Source organism: Primulina tabacum, chromosome 13 (assembly GCF_025594145.1).
Source record: "Primulina tabacum isolate GXHZ01 chromosome 13, ASM2559414v2, whole genome shotgun sequence".
In the NCBI taxonomy this organism is placed as follows: domain Eukaryota; kingdom Viridiplantae; phylum Streptophyta; class Magnoliopsida; order Lamiales; family Gesneriaceae; genus Primulina; species Primulina tabacum.
The window spans coordinates 34,101,297-34,122,042 of record NC_134562.1 but is presented as its reverse complement, the minus strand read 5'-3'; the positions used below and the strand labels follow the sequence as shown (position 1 = coordinate 34,122,042).

At 37.2% G+C, this 20,746-nt stretch overlaps 3 protein-coding genes and 1 long non-coding RNA gene across 8 annotated transcripts; 2 read left to right on the top strand and 2 right to left on the bottom strand.

Moving 5' to 3' along the window:
• The first annotated feature begins 2,336 nt into the window (after window positions 1-2,336).
• On the top strand, window positions 2,337-4,571 carry LOC142522997 (clathrin light chain 2-like). The gene is made up of 3 exons (XM_075626627.1): window positions 2,337-2,764; window positions 3,699-3,852; window positions 3,963-4,571. Exons 1-3 carry the CDS (start codon window positions 2,382-2,384, stop codon window positions 4,362-4,364), a joined length of 939 nt encoding a protein of 312 aa, XP_075482742.1. The 5' UTR covers window positions 2,337-2,381; the 3' UTR covers window positions 4,365-4,571.
• LOC142522994 (uncharacterized) lies at window positions 4,211-8,686 on the bottom strand. Of its 2 annotated transcripts, XR_012814562.1 has the most exons (4): window positions 6,673-8,686; window positions 6,472-6,562; window positions 4,881-6,094; window positions 4,211-4,776 (listed from the first exon to the last, which is right to left on the bottom strand). XR_012814562.1 is itself a non-coding variant. In XM_075626622.1 (3 exons), the coding sequence occupies exons 1-3, from the start codon at window positions 8,611-8,613 to the stop codon at window positions 5,904-5,906; spliced, it is 2,223 nt and encodes a 740-aa protein (XP_075482737.1). In that variant the 5' UTR covers window positions 8,614-8,686; the 3' UTR covers window positions 4,211-5,903. The 2 variants fall into 2 exon arrangements, 1 of the variants encoding a protein (XP_075482737.1); XM_075626622.1 differs by having other exon boundaries at window positions 4,211-6,094.
• Window positions 8,687-10,058: 1,372 nt separating this feature from the next.
• Window positions 10,059-19,898, bottom strand: LOC142522164 (uncharacterized). Of its 4 annotated transcripts, XM_075625314.1 has the most exons (4): window positions 19,777-19,795; window positions 19,565-19,630; window positions 10,374-11,358; window positions 10,059-10,261 (listed from the first exon to the last, which is right to left on the bottom strand). In XM_075625314.1, the coding sequence occupies exons 3-4, from the start codon at window positions 11,281-11,283 to the stop codon at window positions 10,230-10,232; spliced, it is 942 nt and encodes a 313-aa protein (XP_075481429.1). In that variant the 5' UTR covers window positions 11,284-11,358; window positions 19,565-19,630; window positions 19,777-19,795; the 3' UTR covers window positions 10,059-10,229. The 4 variants fall into 4 exon arrangements, with proteins under 4 accessions (XP_075481429.1, XP_075481428.1, XP_075481427.1 ...); XM_075625313.1 differs by lacking the exon at window positions 19,565-19,630 and having other exon boundaries at window positions 19,777-19,898; XM_075625312.1 differs by lacking the exon at window positions 19,777-19,795 and having other exon boundaries at window positions 19,284-19,761.
• On the top strand, window positions 11,350-16,805 carry LOC142522165 (uncharacterized). Its single transcript, XR_012814398.1, has 2 exons — window positions 11,350-14,526; window positions 14,563-16,805. It is a non-coding gene; the product is annotated as an uncharacterized LOC142522165 (long non-coding RNA).
• Window positions 19,899-20,746: the final 848 nt, after the last annotated feature.

The window sequence follows — 20,746 nt, the reverse complement described above, 5'->3', positions numbered from 1 at the left end:
GAATGGAGCTCGAATATATATTTTTCGAATCGAATTCGACCATTAAAATTTTCATTATATTCGATTTGATTTGGTTCATTTACATCTCTATAATCATCGATTATATAATATAGAAAAAATTACTATAGCAAAATAACTTTAAATCAATCGAAGGGCACGCTGACGCAGTTCAAGAAGTCATTCAGACGTATTACACGAGTTAAGAAGGCTTTGATTTTGGCGATGTCTTGTACAAATTGTTATTTTTGGTTTGCAAGGGATATAATGTTTTTTTTTAATGGTTGATCTCCTTTAATTCTTCTCTCTTTGTTAAAATTAAGAGTATAAATAACTTATTATTGTTGGTTCCACGTGAGACAACTTGAGATAAAAATATGAAAATAGAATTTAAATTGGACACACAGATTTACGTAGAAAATCCCTAAAAATTATTAGGGTAAAAACCGCAGACAAGATGAAAAGAATTTCACTATAATATTTTACGGTGTAAAACAACTCACTGTGTTTCCAAAAAGAATACACACTCTCTTAATACATGAGAACAAATATCTCACAAATATTATATAACTAAGCACTCAAATGTTATAAAATAAGAGAAAACTCGATGAATGAATGATTTCAGAATAAGTGGAGGATGCTCTAAAGCTATTTGTCCGTGTGAAGATACGCTATAAAACACGTCGTCTTAAAATTCCGTCAGATTTGCCAACTTCAACATTAAATGCTACATGTCATAAATTCTTTCTTCCACCTACATTTAATTGCCTACAATGATCTCATATCTTTGAGGCATGAATATGTTCAATACATAGTTGTGAAAGGCATTCAAGGCGATAAGTGCCACCATGCGAACCTACTGCGCCTAGGTATGCACCTAGGCTCCTCAGATGATCCTAGGTGCTGGGAAGCTTTCCTTGAGCGCACCCGAGTGAAGGCTGCTATTTTATTTTCTCAAGGAAAACTTCTCTGTTTTTTTATAACAAAAAAGGGCTGCAAAACTCATAGCCCAAAATTGATTTAAAGAAAAGAAAACCCAAAGCGTAAACCCCAAGAAGTCAGAGACAGGACAACAACGAACAACGGCAAGCATTCCCTGAGCAAGAAGCAGCACAACAACCGCCGAAGGTCTCCAAATAATCAAACAAACAACCATTTTTATTGATTGCACAGCTTAATTATTTCAATAAGAACATTTTTGTCAGTATAATGATAAAATAGATAATATATTTACAAAAATTAATAGTGCTTCTTGCTTGAGCTAGATGCACGTCTCATTTTTGTACTTGTTCCACGTCTGTCCGATGTATTTTATTTATATTATTAATAAAACAAGAGTCGCGTTTCATAACTACTTTGTGAAACATTTTATACATTTCAATAAATGTCCTTTTCCTTCTTGGTAAATTAATATTATAAAATACACGTTTGTCCTTCCTCTCCTCACGCACCATAGAAGCTTTACATCAGATGAATTAAGTTTTTAGGAGTTGTGGATATGAACTTAGACAATCTTCTATTGAACTAGAATTTGTACGGAGTTAAACACAAATTCATTGTCTTGACACTTGTTTCCATCGTAACTTTATTGTATACTCTCTTCCTCTCAATCTATATTAATTCATTGTTTTATTACACATAATTGCATTATCATGACTGGATAGCTGAATAGTTATATTATTGTAGGTAAATTAATACCATAAAGCATTTTCACTAATGAAGTTTCTCAAAACACTGTCTCGAGCATAATTATTTTGTACATTGAGATATTGATTGGTCATAATATAGGTCTAGGATAAATTGGTATTTTGAAAAATCAAAGTTTGTGAGTTGTATCTATTTCATTTACCCTTTTTGATTTTGAATGATTTGTTTTATTATTTTGTAATTAAAATATTAATTTTTGAAGAACTTTTACCCATATTTTACAAATTATATGAGCAGTTTGTTACTTGCACAGTTGCACTTAATTTTAATATGTAAAAATTTGTGTGAGACGGTCTCACGGATCATATTTGTGAGACGTATCTCTTATTTGGATTTTTCACTGAAAAAACATTACTTTTTACACTAAAAATATTACTTTTTATTATAAATATCGGTAGAGTTGACCCGTCTCACAGATAAATATTCGTGAGATCGTATCACAAGAGATTTACTCATTTTAATATATATTGTATTAAAAATCTTGGACTGATTTTCAAAATTATTTTACCCATATTATCAAAAATTAATAACACATTTAATTAAAAAGATAATAATTACACAAATAGGATTGGGGGGCCCACTTTAGATTAATAAATGTATGTATAAATAAATATGGATGTGAAAACATCTGCACACCACTTTTTCCTTACAGAACAAGGAAGTTTCTAGAGAGAGAAATGGCATCGTTCGACGCCTTCAGCATGGACGGAGATGCGTCGGCGCGTACTTTCGACGACGGCGGAGAAGTTTATAACACGGCCTATGGAGATTCCTACACTGCCTTCTCAGCCGACACTCCACCATACTCAGCTGCTCCTTATCCTCCAAGTGACGGCGATGCTGAGGAGGTTACGGTGGATCACGTCCACAGTCCCGATCCGTTCGGTTCGAATCCTGAGCCCTTTGTGCAGTCCGGTCCGGTTCCGATCTCTAATGGCAACGGGAAATCGCCTTACGACTTGGGGCAAGATTCGGAGGGAATATTCAGCTCGGATGGCCCACTGCTTCCACCTCCTAATCAGATGCAAGAAGAAGGACTAGCTCTTCGGGAGTGGCGGAGGTCATTATTTTTTTTACCTTGTTTCTGTCTACTTCGGTTAGATCTAGTTTTGGGTACTTGATTGGGGTATAATCTATGCTAAGTCGAGGTTTTGTTAATTGATTTGTTAGTTATGCCGTAAGTTCATCTACGATCTGATCAAATAGAACTACGAGCGAGTTGGGAATTTCGATGGAAACTGTAAAAACGTGTAGTTTAAATCCTATTGCAAGATGGGTTTTCGAAAGGCTGATTGGGTCTTCAATGAATCTTAGCGATCGCTCAGGAATATTTAAACTCGTTGCTATATAACTTATAGATCGGCCGTTGGAATAGGCTTTGACTTGAATAGTCACAGCTGCTTCTTGAAGTTATAGCTTGAATCTATTTTCAAGGACTACGGTTATATTGTTTCCACCATGGCTAATTGTTGGGCCGAGCTGGATTTGAATCTCAGTTCCTTTCAAAACTCTAAATTGGTGATTATTTATAGGTTTAGTCATTAAGACTAGCAATGAATTAAGAGAGAATTTATGGTATTTGATTATCTTAAGAACTTGACTAAAAAGACGAAAATTAACAAATGAAATGGATATATTCATCTATTAGTCGATATAATAGCTGGAGAGGAAAATCCCAAGACAGTTACTACTGTGTTTTGGCCGTATTCATTGTGAAGCGGTTGTATGACCTAGTCAGAAGATTATGTGGAAATGATATTTATGGTTAACTTAGATGGATCGAAGTAATTAAAACCAATTGTTTGATCAGATTTGATGTGAATCGGACATGACTTAGATATACCTCAATGGGGTGGAATATAAAAATGGGATTCCTGTGGTCACTTTGGATTCCATATCCATCGTTCATGTAGTGTATTATACATCATTTTCGCAGAATTGCTTAAAAGAAAGATCATGTGCCATACCAATATTCTTACGGTTTCTTGATACAGGCAAAATGCCATTCGACTTGGGGAGAAGGAAAAGAGGGAGAAGGAAATGAGAAACCAAATCATAGAAGAAGCTGATGCGTATACGAAATCATTCTATGAGAAAAGAAAGCTTAATGTGGAGACCAACAAGAATATTAACAGGGAGAAAGAAAAGGTTCAGTTTTCAGTATTATCACCTTGATTTACTATTGTCTTTTTGTTTCTTTGCCTCAAAAAATAGAAGATAATGAGTGAATCATTTCCTCGGCATTCTATATTGAACAGTTATACCTAGCCGGTCAGGAAAAATTCCACAAAGAGGCTGATAAACAGTATTGGAAAGCCATTGCGGAGCTAGTACCTAATGAGGTTCCCAATATCGAAACGAGGGGTAAAAAGAAGGATCAAGACAAGAAACCATCAATCACGGTCGTTCAAGGGCCCAAGCCTGGAAAACCAACTGAGCTTTCAAGAATGCGAGGAATATTAGTGAAGCTTAAACACAATCCGCCGCCTCATATGTTACCACCTCCACCTCCCCCGCCTACTCCTGCCAAGGATGGAAAAGATGGAAAAAATGCTAAAGACACTAAAGAGCCCGGTTTACCTGCAAAAGATCCTGTTTCAAATGGTGTTCCACAAACATCAGAACCTGTTGCACCAGCCAAAGAAAGTCCTGATAGTTAATTTTTTTCCAAGAATTTTTCATATACTCTTTACCAGCATGTTTTAAATATTCTAACTTTTCATTCACGAATTTCCATTTCACCGTGCGTGCCGTTTGAATTGTTTGCCATTTTGATACGTAGCAAGGCAAGTTTCATACCTTTTGTGTAGTAATTGTTTGTTGAACAGATATTGATGTTGTAATGATATTTTCACGTTCTTACCCGATTTGAGAAGCCAGCTGAAGATGATATCCACGCCCCTTACTTTTGGAGTGTAACCCTGATCAGAATCAGGTTGACTGCCATTCTTGATTTTCATACAGCAGGATAACCATATCAACTAGAAGTTCTGAGGATGTTCGATTAAATGGAAAAGTACAACAGTTCCATTAACAAAAAATTCTCGATCTTTTGAAGAGAGACCACAGCACCTGCATAATATGGGCACCAAAACTGTCAAAACTCAAAAGCCATTGCTATCAGAGAATGGGCACGATCACATTATAAAAATTGCATGAAATCAATTAGCCATTACTTGTAGGTAATATGAAAATGTGGAACGCAAACGATGGATGCTAGAGTTCAGATTCGGTTTGTGGACTTTTTCTGCCCGATGAGTTGGGATTCGAAATATACATAGCGATGGGATAGAGGCGTAGGAGGATGGCCTTGCTTGTGATATCCAGTGTTCTTTCCGTATTCGCCCCTTTCCTATCGTTGTTGGATTTGCTCACCACATTGATCCTGCGCGCTTCAGAGAGAACATGAACTTGAAGAGACGTCCATTAATTTGGAAAATCGAACAGGGTTGTGTCTTACTTCATTTCAGATTTAATTTGTTGTAAATACTGTGCTAGCTAGTGCCAAAAGACGTGAGAATTGGGTGAATGGGTCTACATAAAAATTTTATAATAAAAATTGATTCTATGTGCTAAAAATAACATAAAACAATGGGTCGAATTATATATGTATATATACTTTCTAAACTCCGGCTATTTCTACCACAGATTCACTCAATGTCATTGAATTCAACATCGCCAATCGCTGTGACCATGCATTCTTGTATGATAAGGTTGTGTTTGCATTCACCTAAATCAATTTCTTTTTACTGGTATGAACTATCAATCAATATATCTCTTTTACGTCGACAGCAAACACTATGAGCATAAATCCTGGCTTCACTACTCAGTCAGTCACATCCGGCGATGAGTTCAAGGGCGTCTCCTGCTGTCTGAGGAGTTCTTTGAAGGCCGTGAGTGTAAAATATACCAACATGGCAAAATCTTCAAATTACAATGTCTACCAAAAATGCCAAGAACGTCAGTTTGTCATCGTCACAGAAATTTATGACGTTCTTTTATCGGATTTTTACAGCAGAACTACCAAGACTTATTTCACGGCATTATTATTATAGAAACATCCGTTCCGTCCACTGTGTTTCTTAACTATTATCTGATGTAAATTGGTTTCAAAAAATGAGGAAAATGGCAAAAAGAGAAGTTTAGAACAAAATTTAGATGAGGACCATATGAATTGCCTTGATCTTATTCAATCCACATTAACCATACCAATGGTCTATCTCAGATAAACAGGTAGATAAGGCCTCTTCTAGTTGGAGATTTCCTGAATCCAAGTGAAGTGCATCTTCAAATAAGCGTTGAGCCTGCTGCAGCAATCTCACCTTCTCTCTACTATTCCGCGGTCTCAACCGAGACCTATGCAGCAATACTGAGCCCCATTTGAAAAGCGCTGCAGGAAATAGGTTTTTACCAATAAACACGGACAGCTAACCATCAAAACAAGATTTTTGTCCTACATTTTTGGACATAATATTATGTATCGTAAATAAAACATTGAACAGGAAGGTAAAATGTGTTGGACATTTTAGTTGTAACAGAAGCTTGAGTGAACTAAAACTAGACCAGCGAATTCGAGTTTCTGACCAGATTGATGATTATTACAGTGTTGGAAATGGTAAACTTCTTTAGCAAAACAAAAAATTTCCATGAATATTTTATTTTTCATGTGAAGATTTATCCAATCAATCTTTGATTGTTCATTCAAAGAAACAGATCAGAGCCTTGAATAAAGCAGCCAGGTATGGTAGAGGTGGACTTATCACGTACCATCAGGTGCATAATTGTTGCCTTTGTTCATTATGGCATCAAATTTATCTATGGCAGCCATGAAGATTTTGTCGGCATCACGAGCAGTACTCTGAAAGGTGAAGAAATAGTTCACGTATTGGGTGAAATAAAAAATTCATAGAAGATTATAATAATAAGCTTCAACTTTGAAGACATTCCAGTCCAATGCAAAATACTTACTGGTCCAATATCTGCAATCAACTGTGCACGGAAAGAAAGGGCCAGGCCCCAGTTATACAAGGCTCTCGTATCATTCCCGTCGATTGACAAGGCCACTCTGTACTTTCTTCCTGCCTTAACTAGTAGCCCTTCACATTCTTCACAAACATCAGCAAGAACCAACTTAATTTTTTCTTTATCAGAAAGCTGGTCTCCAAAACTACCGAGTACACTACCGACCTCAACTGAAAAGGAATCGCTTCTTGCGAGTAGGGATCTCAGCTCTCGGCTCATCTTCAGCTTTAGTTCTCCGTGAAGAAGATATGTATTTCCCAACTGGCCCACAGCCAATAAACTCATAGGCCTCATCTCAATTGCTTTTGAGAGTAATGCTGCAGATTCATATAGTGTATTCTCCGAGAAACCATCAACAACTTGATTCCTTAAACATCTCTTAGCTTCCTTCAAAATATTATTAGCTTCTTCGAGGCACCTATTGAATTCTAAGTCAATATCAAGCATTGGAGGAGGAGGAGAACCAAAGATGTTCGCATGTGCAGGCTCTTGATTAACAAAGGAAGTTGGCTTTCCGGGACCGAATGGCTTCTGTTTCACAGAATATCTATGAGACTCTATGTGGTCATCTTCCGTGCTTTCAGAATACCAATAATTTCCATCTGGGACTTCACGCATCTGTTGGTTACCAAATGAAGATGTGTTTTTTGTATGTTTCATGGTGAAACTAAAATCGACAGACGCACACATACCACTACGAGAGGCCATTGCTTCAGTTTCATCCTGATAATCTTTGAAATAATATTGTTGGTTGGTGACAAATCTAGACTTGTTATTCTGATAGCTAAAGGCTGGCCTTTCAGAAAAAGATTCAACGGATCCATTTTTGTCATCAAAATTTTTCTTCCAATGCTTAAAAACTTCATTTTTCGCCACAGTCCCATTCACTTGATTTTCGGATACATTTTTGCTTCTAGAATTGCTGTCAAAAGGTTCAGAATAAATACCAGCTTTTTGGTTTCCCAAATTTCCATTCAGAACAGAATCCAGATTTATATCTTCGACAAAATCAACAAGAATATTATGCCGCTTCTGATTATCAACATCTGCATCCATCAATTCTCCCTTACCTGAATCTTTCACTTTACCAGGTTTTAAGTGACCAAACTTTTCTTGAAATAAACCTCCAAAAACTTGAGAGAAATTAAACCCATTCTCACCCAATTTCTTTCTTTTCCTGATTGTCTCATGATCAAAATCTCCCTCGAAATGTAAACAACTGTCTACAACGTTCAACGCATTCTGCAATGCCTCATCATTGGATTCTATAACATCAATATAGCCTTCTAGATCATTCACAGTAATTTTATTGCCCTTGATACTTCTCTTAACCTCATTTTTTAAGCTCAAAACTTTCGCATTATACCCATTTAATACATCCTTTAAATTCCTCAATTTCTCAACGAAACCACTAAAATTTTCGTCCGGAAGCTTTCGTCTATTCCCATTTGATTTCAACTCCTTTCCATCACCCTTTTTAACCAATCCGATCGAGAATCCAATTGCAAACACAACAGTACAAGCTGGAAATACAACAATGGAGGAAACCTTAACTCTAGAGATGGCCAAAGCACAAACAAACCCAAAGAGATAAACAAACAAATATTTTTTATCACCAATTCCAAGATAACTCAGAAAATTGTTCAGCTGAGTTGAATCACCAGAGTGATTGGAGTCACCCTTGAGCCGGAAATCATCCCAACCACCATAACTAAGCGAATTAGAAGTGACGGAGCATAACAGCAGGGTCTGTGAGCTGTTCGGGCAATTTTTGGGGTGAATTATAAGAAAATTCTTGTTTTTTAGGTTCTGCGAAAAGCAAAAACTTGATCGTAAGTGTTGAGGAAGCACACTTAAAAAGGGTTTCCTGTAAATTAGGGTTTGCATTTTTGGGAATTCGAGTTAGCAGATAGAACCTCTGTTTAAACATGTGTTGAAGCAATTGAACTCAAACATCCCAAATTTAGTCAAAATTAATATGGCTTAGAAGAATTCTTAATTCTTGGTTGCCTCTCAAGAATGAAGAAACCTTTGTGTTGGAGTCCAATTAACTTTATTATAATTTTATTTAAATTTGTTATTTTTTTAGCATATATATACCAATATTTTGTGACATTATCTCGTGACGTATTACATATTTGTACAATTTTGTATATAAAATTTCTTATGAGTTATGTCAATTTTTATGAGAAAAATATTATTTACACTTAATATCAGATATATCACAGCATTTATTAAATAAATATTTTAATATAAAATATAGACAACATACAGTTCTTGATTTCATTTGATTATTTCGATTTGTTTGTAGGGCATTAGTTTAAAGATTGATTTATTCATCTAAAAATTGATCTAATGATAATGAGAAGTCACGTATATTTTTTTTATGTGATGTAAAATTTGTCACTTTTTTATAATTATTAGATCAATACTTTGGATATTACCAAAAGTAAGGATCTCGGAAAGATTCACCAAATTAGTTATGTTTATTTCATTAAAGTCATGACAAAAATTATTATAATTATAAATGATAAGTGCAAAACATCAATAATAATAAATATATATCATATTTTAAAAAAGCTAGGCAGCCAGTCAACCGTGCTTGTGTTTCAGTAAGATCTGACCTATCATGCCTTCCTTTCGAAAACTTTTGGTGTTCCTAAGGGCCCAATGACATATTTCAAACTTAGAACTAATAACGAGGATAAGACTTAGTTTGACTTCCAACGTGGGACAGCTCCAAATCTCGTCTCATTCAATATGTTCCAACAATAGCATCCTACTATGTTTCCACATTCCATACTCTTTTCTCTCGTCTTCGCGACCCTGTTCATCCCCAATGTGTAATTCCATGCCCATATATACACATACTGCTATATTATCCAAAGTGTTGATTGATAAATTCTCCACTATTTTTTATCTCTCTCGGTCTCTTCTGTTTTATACATTTGCACGACAAGCCTTCAATCAAAATGAATCTAATAATAAACATAATTTTGTGGGATAAACTTAGATTTTTAAAAAATAGAGTTTAAATTTATATTGGATCCCTTGCCCCTTGTATGTATTATAGCACTCATGTATTTTTTATTTATTTTTATTTAATGTTTTTTTTAAAAAGAGTTCATAACATTATTCTTATCATGTATAATGTTTGTCTTCCAGTTCTCTTGCTTACTCGACGTCTTCTGTATTTTCTTGTCTCCCCTATAGGCGACTACAACGGGGACAACCACGTTGCAGTGGATGGGAAAATCTATGCGGAGAAGCTGGTGAATACAAATGTCGGGGTGGAAGAAGTGAAGGGCGAGAAAATAAATATCAGTCTGTGCTATTAAACATATCACGTGGTATTCACGGTCAGTGCTGGTGTTGTATTTTTGGAGAAATATGTTACATTAACGAGCCAATGTGTAAATCAGAGTGTCCACTACCTAAAAGTAGAGTACAGTTTATTTCACAATTTCGACTTACAGTTTATGATCTTTGACACCTTCCGACCCTCACTTTTCAGTCTCATTTTTGCTACTTGAACCTGTCACAGAGCATGAACGAAATCAGGAAGAAGAATCTTATGATCGCAGTCACGAAATTGTATGAACGAAAATGAAAAATCAATTCCAACAGAAATGATTCGGTTCCATTACCATCATGCATCAACTTTGAGCCCTCGTACGAGAAAAGACGTACTGCGTTTTGATAACTTATTTCGGCAAGCTCTTTTTCCTCGACTTCCAATAAATGTGCAACATAAGCAAGTACGTGACGAATGTTAGCAGGATGATTAAGGGTTCTCTCTGGTTGTGACGATGTATTTCTTTTTTCATCCGAACCATCATCACCATTCTCATCAGTAAGCTGTTTCTTCTCAGAAACATCACTTTCAACCAAGAACAGCGAATCTTGATTACTTAATGTTGGACGAGCATCAGGTGCATCTGTCTCCAACAAAATCCTCTCACGAGGGATGGACTTCACCATTTTCCTCGCCTTACTTTCTTTCATCGTCATGATAAACCCAGAAAAGGAAAAGTACGCACCCAGTTCAGAGAATTCAGGGACCATCTCTGACGAACCTAGATAAGAATGCAGCACCAGGCCGGCAGGAAATGGACCAGTAGATTTCAATATGTCAAGAAGATCGCCAAAAGCACGGACACAATGGACTGATGCTGGTCTTTTTAACTCTTTAGCGAGTTGAAGCTGCTGGCGGAAAATTTCTGTTTGATCAGTAAAATCAATCTGCTTCCCTACAGAACCTTTGTCTAAGCCGATCTCCCCAACTGCAGCTGAGGGAGTACTAGCAAGATACTCCTTCAGTGTAGCAAGCCAAGAAGGAGTTCTCTCACGAATAAACCAAGGATGAAGGCCAAAGTTTGGAATGACACAAGGATAGCTGTCATTCATCTCCTTAACCAAATGCCAATCTTCCTCAGAGACTCCATTTACAGCAAAATGAACAACACCATTATCAAGGGCCTCTTTGATTAGTTTAGAGGACAAGTTCAAAATTCTTGAATCTTGAAGGTGACAGTGAGAATCAAATAGTTTAATCATGGATTAACTTCTCTTTTGCCAACTTTCTAATCTTCAAAGATTAATTAATATAGCTTCAAAATCAGGAGGCTGAAGCTGCCAATGCAATACCAAAGGATTGACGTCAGGTTATAGCCATGCAAGAGGATGGATAGCCAAAATTATTCTTTTCTATGAAAAAAAATTATGAAGTTTACGAGCTCAAATTCAACAAAAGAAAATTAAAATAGAGCTCTTCGAGCTCAAATGATAGATGCTCGAGCTTGGGTTAATGAGCTTAGAGCTCGCACACGAGCTCAGTTTGGCTCACAAACTTTTTAGGATACTGTTCACGGGCTTAGACCTGTTTGCCCCACGTGCGACAACTTGAGATAATAATATGAAAATAAAGAATAAATTGGGCACCAAGATTTAGGCGGAAACCCCAAAAAATAATTACGGTAAATACCAAGGGCAAGATGAAATATTTTTTACTATAATATTTTATGATATACAACCACTCAAAGTGTTTCCAAAGTGAATACACAATCTCTTAATGCAGGAGAACAAACACATCACAAATATTATAGAACTAATCACTCAAATACTATAAGAGATGAGAGAGAATTCGATGAATGAATAATTTCAGAATAAGGGAACGAACTTCCCGTTAGTGTGAAAACGTGTATGAACCATCTGAACGCTTCCGTCAAATTTGATACACAATGCATTTAATGCATTTCATTTGCCGACCCCATCTCCATTATTTTGCTGACATTTCTCCCACTTGGAGATTTGATTGAGAATCAAACACATCTCCACACATTCTTTCAATCTTGTCATTCTCTGTTGCTTACGTTTCCGCTAGGCCATTTAAGGATCTACACCACTCAAACTTATCAATGTTCACTGGCTTGGTCAAAAAATCAGCTATGTCATCTTTGTATAAATCTTCTCCATATTCACGCTTCCTTCTTCTACTACTTCTCGAATAAATTGAAATGAAATCCAATGTGTTTAGTCCTGGAATGAAAGGCTTGATTCCTTGCGATGTGCAAAGCACTCTGACTGTCACAAAACAAAGGAACATTCTCTTGTTTGTGCCCGATTTCTATATTGCCTCCTTGCAAGCTTGAGTTGGTGTCATATATTCCTGCCTCCGTTGTAGATAACGTCATAACTGTCTACAGTTTTGAAACCCAGCCTACAGCTTCCTCTGCAAGCGTAAACACATAACCAATAGTAAATTTCCTCTTATGAGGATCTCCCGCATATTTTGAATCGACATAGCCCCTGAGTGTAAAATCTGATCCTCCATAACATAATGCAGCATTTGAGGTACCCTTAATGTATCTAAGGATCATCTTAACATTACTCCAATGCCCTCGTCTAGGATTCCCCATATACCAACTAACTTCTCCCACTGCTCCAGCAATGTCCGATCTTGTATACATCATGGCGAACATCAAACTTCCCACTGCTGATGCATATGGTACTTGAGACATCTTCATCTTCTCTGCTTCACTACTAGGACACATCTCGTAGAATAACTTGAAGTTAATAGGAAGAGGGGTCGAAATTGACTTACTATCTTGCATGTTGAATCATTGCAAGACTTTCTTCAAATAATTTTTCTGGAAAAGCCAAATCTTTCTGTTAATTTTGTCTCGATAAACTTGCATCCCTAGAATCTTGTTTGTTGGTCTCAAGTCCTTCATATCAAATTCACTAGCCAACTATGCCTTCAATCCTTGGACGTGTTCTTTATTGGGGCCTGCTACCAACATTTCGTCCATATACAACAGCAAAATGATATAATCGTCATTAGACCTCTTGAAATATGTACAAGGGTCTGCAATCAATCTGTTGTATCCAAAGCCCATGATATATGAATCAAATTTCTTGTACCAACACCTTAGTGCCTGTTTGAGACCGTACAAAGATTTGTTCAACCTGCAAATCAAGTTCTCTTTGCTTTTCTCCACAAAACATTCTGGCTGAAGCATATAGATTTCTTCTTCAAGATCTCCATGAAGAAATGCAGTTTTCACCTCTAGAAGTTCTAGATGTAGGTCAAACACTGCACACAATGCCAAAACTACTTTGACTGTTGTGAGTCGAACCACAAGAGAAAATATCTCATTGAAGTCAATTCATTCTTTCTGAGCATACCCTTTTACCATCAATCTAGCACGATACCGCTCAACTTGGTTATTGACATCACGCTTAATCTTATAGACTCATCTGTTATCAATGACTTTCCTCCCTCGTGGTAGTGTAACAAGATCCCAAGTTTTATTTTTGTCCCTCCAATTCTTCCTGCATTAATATCATCCACAAGGACACATTCAAGCTTTGAGTAACCTCGTAAAAACTTCATGGCTCATCATCCTCTGATAATAGACAATTTGCAACATTACTTTCAGTGACATAATCTGAAAGCCAACCTGGTGGTCTTCTATCTCGAGTTGTCTGCCTCACGTTTGAAACCTCAGGACTCAACACGTTCTTGTTCTTCATGCTCTGGTACTGCTTCACAAGAAATTTGACATTCATCCACCTTATTTTCCACCTGAAATATAGTAGTTTCTGAATTTAGCGTGCCTTTTTCTCCCTTTACTTTATCTTTCTCGAAGATAACATCTCTGCTGTTGACAAACTTGTGGACAGTAGAATCTCACAAACGAAACTCCTTTACTCCGTCAGCATAACCCAAGAAGATACATTTTCTGGATTTTGAATCCAACTTCAATCTTTCTTGCTCATTGTACAGAACATACACAAGACTTCCAAATGTATGCAAATGAGAATAATCAGCTAACTTCCCAGTCCACATCTTTATCAGAGTCTTCAGATCAATCACCACCGAAGGAGAACGATTGATAATATAACAAGCGGTTTAACTGCTTCCGCCCAAAATGACTTGTTTAGTTCTCAAAATAGCTCTTGTTCTGTCCAACAAGCATCTGTTCATCCGCTCTGCCACTCCATTCTATTGAGGTGTGTAAGCCGTCGTTAACTGTCTTTTGATGCCCTCATGTTGACAAAATGCATCAAATTCATCACTGGTACATTTTCCTCTATTGTCAGTTCTCAAACACTTGATTTTCCTTTTAGAATCAAATTCAATCCGCGGTTTGAAATCTTTGAAAATCTGGAGAACATCTGATTTCTTTTTTATTGGATAAACCAAAATGTCGACAAAACAATGGAGATGGGGTCGGCCAATGAAATGCATGAAATGCATTGTGTATCAATGCATTGTGTATCAAATTTGACGGAAGCGTTCAGATGTGAACACACGTTTTCACACTGACGGAGAGCTCTCCCCTCATTCTGAAATCATCCCTTCATCGAGTTCTCTCATCTTATAGTATTTAAGTGCTTAGTTCTATAATATTTGTAAGCTATTTGTTCTCTTATATTAAGAGAGAGTGTGTTCTCTTTGGAAACACAGTGAGTGGTTGTAAATCATAAAATATTATAGTGAAATTCTTTTCATCTTACACGTAATTTTCATCCAAATAATTTTGAGAGTTTTTCATGTAATAATTTTTTAGGGTTTTCCACGTAAATCTCGGTGTCTAATTTATCCTTTATTTTCATATTATTATCTCAAGTTGCCACACGTGGGACCATCAAGTGGTATCAGAGCCTTGGTTTAAAATTTCTTAAAATTTTGAGTATGCTATGTGGTTGCAGCCTAGACTGATCTTCCATATCAAAAAGATTTTACTAAATTTTTGTATACATAATAACGAGCAGGGACGAGATAACAAAGTTCAATGGAAGCAATTTTATGTTGTAGAAAATAAATATACAAACAGTTTAAGAAAATAAAATTGTTTGGCGGCTATTGGAGATAGATCGACAGAAATGACAGATGATGGAAGGTGGAATGAGATGAATGATAATGATGTTGCTAATTTACAATTGGCTATAGCAGACAAAGTACTATCAAGGATAAAAATAGCAAAAGTTATATGTAATACTGTGAAAAAGATGTACGAGGTCAAGTCACTACACAAAACGATTTTCCTAAAGAAAAGGCTTTATACTCTTCGGATGGCGGAATCCACATCGATGACCGACCATATCAACATACTAAATACTCTATTGCCCAACTCACTTCAGTGGGGCATAAAATAGAGGAAAATAAATGATCGGAGCTTCTACTTCAAAGTCTATCAGATTCATATGATTAACTTATCATCAACATAACCAACAATATTCTTATAGGCTTTCTAAAATTTGACGATGTCTTAACTGCGATTCTCAGAGAAGAAAGCCGGCGCAAGAATAATGAAGATAGGTTGGTAACTTCGAGGCAGACGGAGATTTTACCGATGATAAGAGGAAGATTTATGGACCGTGACTCCAGTGGGAGCCAAAGATGTGAGGGCCCGTTATCCTAATAACGGTTTATTAACATGCAATCATAATTAATCAGTAAACAGCGGAAAAGTGAGTTAAAAATTTGCGTTTGGGCCTATAAAAATTTTGACATGACATTTTCATAAATAGGACATACAGGAAATCAAATACTCAAAATATTCAACATATACCCTCAAACCAACATAAACATGTGCCAGCCGAGCACAATCATGACATATACAAACCAAAATATCATGGAGCCGACAAGGCTCGATAACTAGACAGTGTGTCCATACCAATTATACAATCAAAATCATGCATTGGTAATACAATGAAGTTTGTGATCATAATGCTATCATCGAATTGCAACACACAATCTAGCACAATTCGCCCAGATGGAATAAATCGACCAGCTGGCGTAGACACTATGCCCCAGACTCTTGGTTTTCCTTTCCCTTTATTTCTTCTGGTCATTGTGCCCCAGACTTTTGGTTTTCCTTTCCCTTTATTTCCTCTAGTCACTATGCCCCAGACTCGCTCAGGAGTCTGGGGCACAGAATATCGGAGGAAATGACGGAGTTCCTCGATGTAGACGCGGGCGTCCTGCTGCAGAGGTAGCCGATAAAGCTGATGCAGAGGTAGAACAGTTGGTGTACAGAGTTGATGAAATAGAATTGGATGTAGCTCGATTTCAGAACATGCATCCTGCAAAATTCTTTGGGAATGAAGTAAGTGGTCGAGCAGAAGAATGCCTGAAACACATGGAATTCCTGTTTAACACAGTACATTATGATTCTGATAGAAGGTTGACTATGGCAGTTCTCCAACTACAGGATCGTGCACAACGTTGGTGGAAGGCTACTACCAATGTACTGTAGCAAACAGGTAGTCAGATCACTTGGGAGGTGTTTCGTGCTAAATTTCTCCAAGAATATGCTCCACCATCCTATTATTCAGTCAGAGAATCGGAATTTCATCGAATAAGTTCAGGGCAACATGTCTGTTGAAGAATATGCTCGACAACTTTCTGCTTTTCTCACTTATGTACCACATGTGGCTGTCAGTGAAAAAAGAAAAATTTCAAAATTTTTGGAAGGACTGGACTATCAAATACATGCTATGGTTATGGCTGGGTCGCCTACAACTTGTGCAGAAGCTGTGGACAAGGCGATTGGAATTGAGGCAGGATTGAGACGAGGAAAACAACCACAGGCTCCACCGATACCTAGTGGTGGTTCATATTTTTCAGCAAGTACATCATCCATTCCACCTCAACAGTCATACCAGCAGCAAAAGCAGAGACATTTCAAACCAAAAGAAAAACAATTTAAAAAGAAATATCAGTCCAGCTCCTCTAGTTCTGGCAGTTCACAGAATGTGACAGGTGGACAGTACCCCGTGATTTTTTGTGATCGATGTGGGGGTAGACATCCTACTGCACATTGTAGTGGAGTGCAGGGATCATGTCACAGTTGTGGTCAGCCAGGGCATTATGACAGAGCTTGTCCGAGCCATGCACACGAACAAATGCAACCACAACAGTTGCCTTACGTCAGATGTAGTTTTCCATGTGGCTCATCTCAGCAACCATTTGATCCTGCACCGTCATACTAGCATTCTAGTTACCCACAGGTCAGGGGTAATGTGCCACAGTCTTTTTAGGGCCCCCAACAAGCCCGAGTATATGCTTTGACTGAGGATCAGGCTAGAGAGGCTCCAAACGGGGTGATCGCAGGTACTTGCCTTATTAACGATCATATTACACGAGTTTTATTTGATACTGGAGCATCTCATTCATTAATTGTATCTGATTATCTTGATGAATATGAACTTTGGACTACACCATCTCATGAAACTGTATCTGTGTCTACACCAGCTGGTCGACTTATTTCATCTAGGCAAATTGTGTTAGATTGTGTGTTGCATTTCGATGATACCATTATGATCACAAACTTGATTGTATTACTGATGCATGATTTGATTGTATCATTGGTATAGGACACAATGTCTAGTTATCGAGCCTTGTCGGCTCTATGATATTTTGGTTTGTATATGCCATGATTGTGTCTGGCTGGCACATGTTTATGTTGTTCTGTTGATTGAGGGCATATGTTGTGTATTTTGAATATTTGATTTCCTATATGTCCTATTTATGAAAAGGTCGTGTCAAAATTTTTATAGGCTCAAATGCAAATTTTAACTCACTTTTCCGCTGTTTACTGATTAATCATGATTGTATGTTAATAAACCGTGATTAGGATAACGGGCCCTCACAGTTGGTATCAGAGCCAGTGTGTGTGAACACCGCACGTTGTGACGCGTTTTAAAGCCGTGAGACCTCGAGTCAAAGCGGACAATATCACAAGTGGACTAGGGCCATGACATTTGGTATCAGAGCCAGTGTGTGTGGACGTCGTACGTTGTGACGCGTTTTAAAGCCGTTAGGCCTCGGGCCAAAGCGGACAATATCACAAGTGGACTGGGCCGTGACATTTGGTATCAGAGTCTGTGTGTGTGGACGCCGCACGTTGTGACGCTTTTTAAAGCCGTGAGGCCTCGGCCAAAGAGGACAATATCACAAGTGGGCCGGGCCGTGACAAAATACGAGGTAGATCAAAGTCGAGAGGTACTGGTTTAAATGTGGCGGTAAAGGGCACTTCAAGAAAAAGTGTACTATCGAGAAAAGTTCTCAAGAAAATATGGCCAGTACTTCGGGCGGTGGTGAGATATTATTCAACGAAGCAGCAACAGTTGCAGAAGGCATACACAAATTTTGTGACACGTGGAATATAGCTTCAGGAGCGATGTGGCACATGACGTCTCGGAGCGAATGGTTTGATCATTATGAACCAGTCTCAAGAGAATCTGTATTCATCGGAAATAATCGTGCCTTGGAAATCGTTGGGGTCGGTACTATCAAAATAAAAATATTTGATGGCATCATTCGCACAATACAGGAGGGACGACATGTGAATGGACTGACGAAAAATGTTTTGCCCTTGGAGCAATTGGATGATATCGGATGTAAAACCCGTATCGAGAACGGGATAATGAAAATTGTGAAAGGTGCGCTTATGGTTATGAAGGTGGAAAAATTTTCTACGAATCTGTATGTACTTTTAAGAGAAATACACAAAGAGTCAGAACTAGTTGTTTCATCAATTGATTTACGAGAAGAATTAACACTGTTATAGCATAGAGAGCTCGGACATATGTCAGAACGAAGGTTGAAAATTCTCTCAGAACCGAAATTGCTGCCGGGACTTACAAAAGTGTCATTACTTTTTTGTGAGCATTTTGTTATCAGTAAACAACACAAATTAAAGTTTGACACTTCTACTGACAGAAGCAAAAGTCTACTAGAACTGATTCATTCGGATGTTTGGCAAGCACCGATTGTATCCCTAGGAGAAGCGATATAATTTGTCTCGTTTATTGATGATTTCTTTAGGAAGACCATCAAGTTGGCTCCCAAGATCGATAATATTTTCATATACGGATAATGACAATACTGAAAATATGAACTTCTATTTCATATTTTTACTATAAAATTATTTAAAAATTAACTTTGGGCTCGTGACCTTCATAAAATCATAGCTCGGAAAGTCTAAAATTTCATTCAGCTCAAATCAAGCTGGGTTGACATCTAGTGAGTCCGGCGGACTCACCTTCGCACCTACTCGGCGCTTCACTAAATTGAAATAATTCCTTCGCCCGTCAATTAAGCAGCCCTCTTTCATACATGAAGGTGATTTAAAATCATATCGAAAAAAATCCATACTCCACTTGCGTAAAATAAAATCCGTTCCCGATGCTATTTTGGCATCTATTACAGCAATCAACGGATTAAAAAATGAATTCAAAAATCAAAATATCGATGTAGAAGGTCAAAAGATAATTTTCCTAACTCAGAAAAAATCTAGCAAGTACGAAATTTTCAGACCCAAACCTTAAACTACAAGCTCCTACATAATCTCACCCCTTCCTTCCGTCCGCTGTCGTGATCAACATCGCACTAAATTTCAGAAACCATACCACAACTATTACAATACCACGAAGCAGAGTAAAAAAATTCGATTCCGCAACTGAAAAGATGTTCAGAAAAATAGGAATTTTGCTAAGACGGAAAAGATAAATTGGATGGGAGAAAATTATTAGCACCTGAGCAGCTTCCAGACGATCAGAGGGGTGACGGTGGGGATTGGTGACCGATAACTACAAATGAATCGATTTATATGCCTTAGCCCAATAACTTTGGGCCAGGCTTATTAATTAATTTTTTTAACTGGCTCAACATTTTTTCCTTGTTTCATATACTAGTAAAAGAAACACACGAGTATATAAATTTTAATATTTAATATTTTGTAAAAAAAATTAGGCGATTATGTACTATCTGAGATGAGAATCATTGGAAGATTTCATCCTACCTTGTGGAACACTGCCCCATGAAAAGATCAAAGGTCCAGATTTATACCCACATACATAGGGTCCACCAGTTCTTTAAAATCAATGGCCCAGATCCTATGGAGACATTGCTCCCACAGATAGTGTCGAACCTTCTAGAATCATTTTGAAAAAATAAGGTAGATACCTACAAGTCGTCGAAGAAACAAATGCTACGAAATAAAATGTGGGTAGGAGATACGTGGTTAGAACTACTCCTGACACCATCTAGCTTATTTGTTTTGTGTATGAATGTCATACATTGATCAAATATTTTTAAAATCTCAAATACATTTAAAGAGAGTTATTTAAATATAAAAAAATTGCTCTAGTTATTCTCCAAAATTTTCCCCATTTCCTATATTGGTGGAGACAAAAACTTGTGGGAGATGATCTCACGGGTCATATTTCGTGAGACGAATCTCTTATTTGAGTCATCCATGAAAAATATTATTTTTTATGTTAAGAGTATTACTTTATATTATGAATATTGGTAGGGTTGACCCGTCTCACAGATAAGATTCGTGACACCTTCTTACAAGAGACCTACTCATTGGTAGAAATCTATCAGGGGAGTACTTGAGCTCACTAATGGTATGAGGAACGGTTTTTGCATGGAAGTGACACTTGACCACATTTAGGTTGCATGATAAAAATTGATTTACATTCGGATTTAAAATGTCCTTCC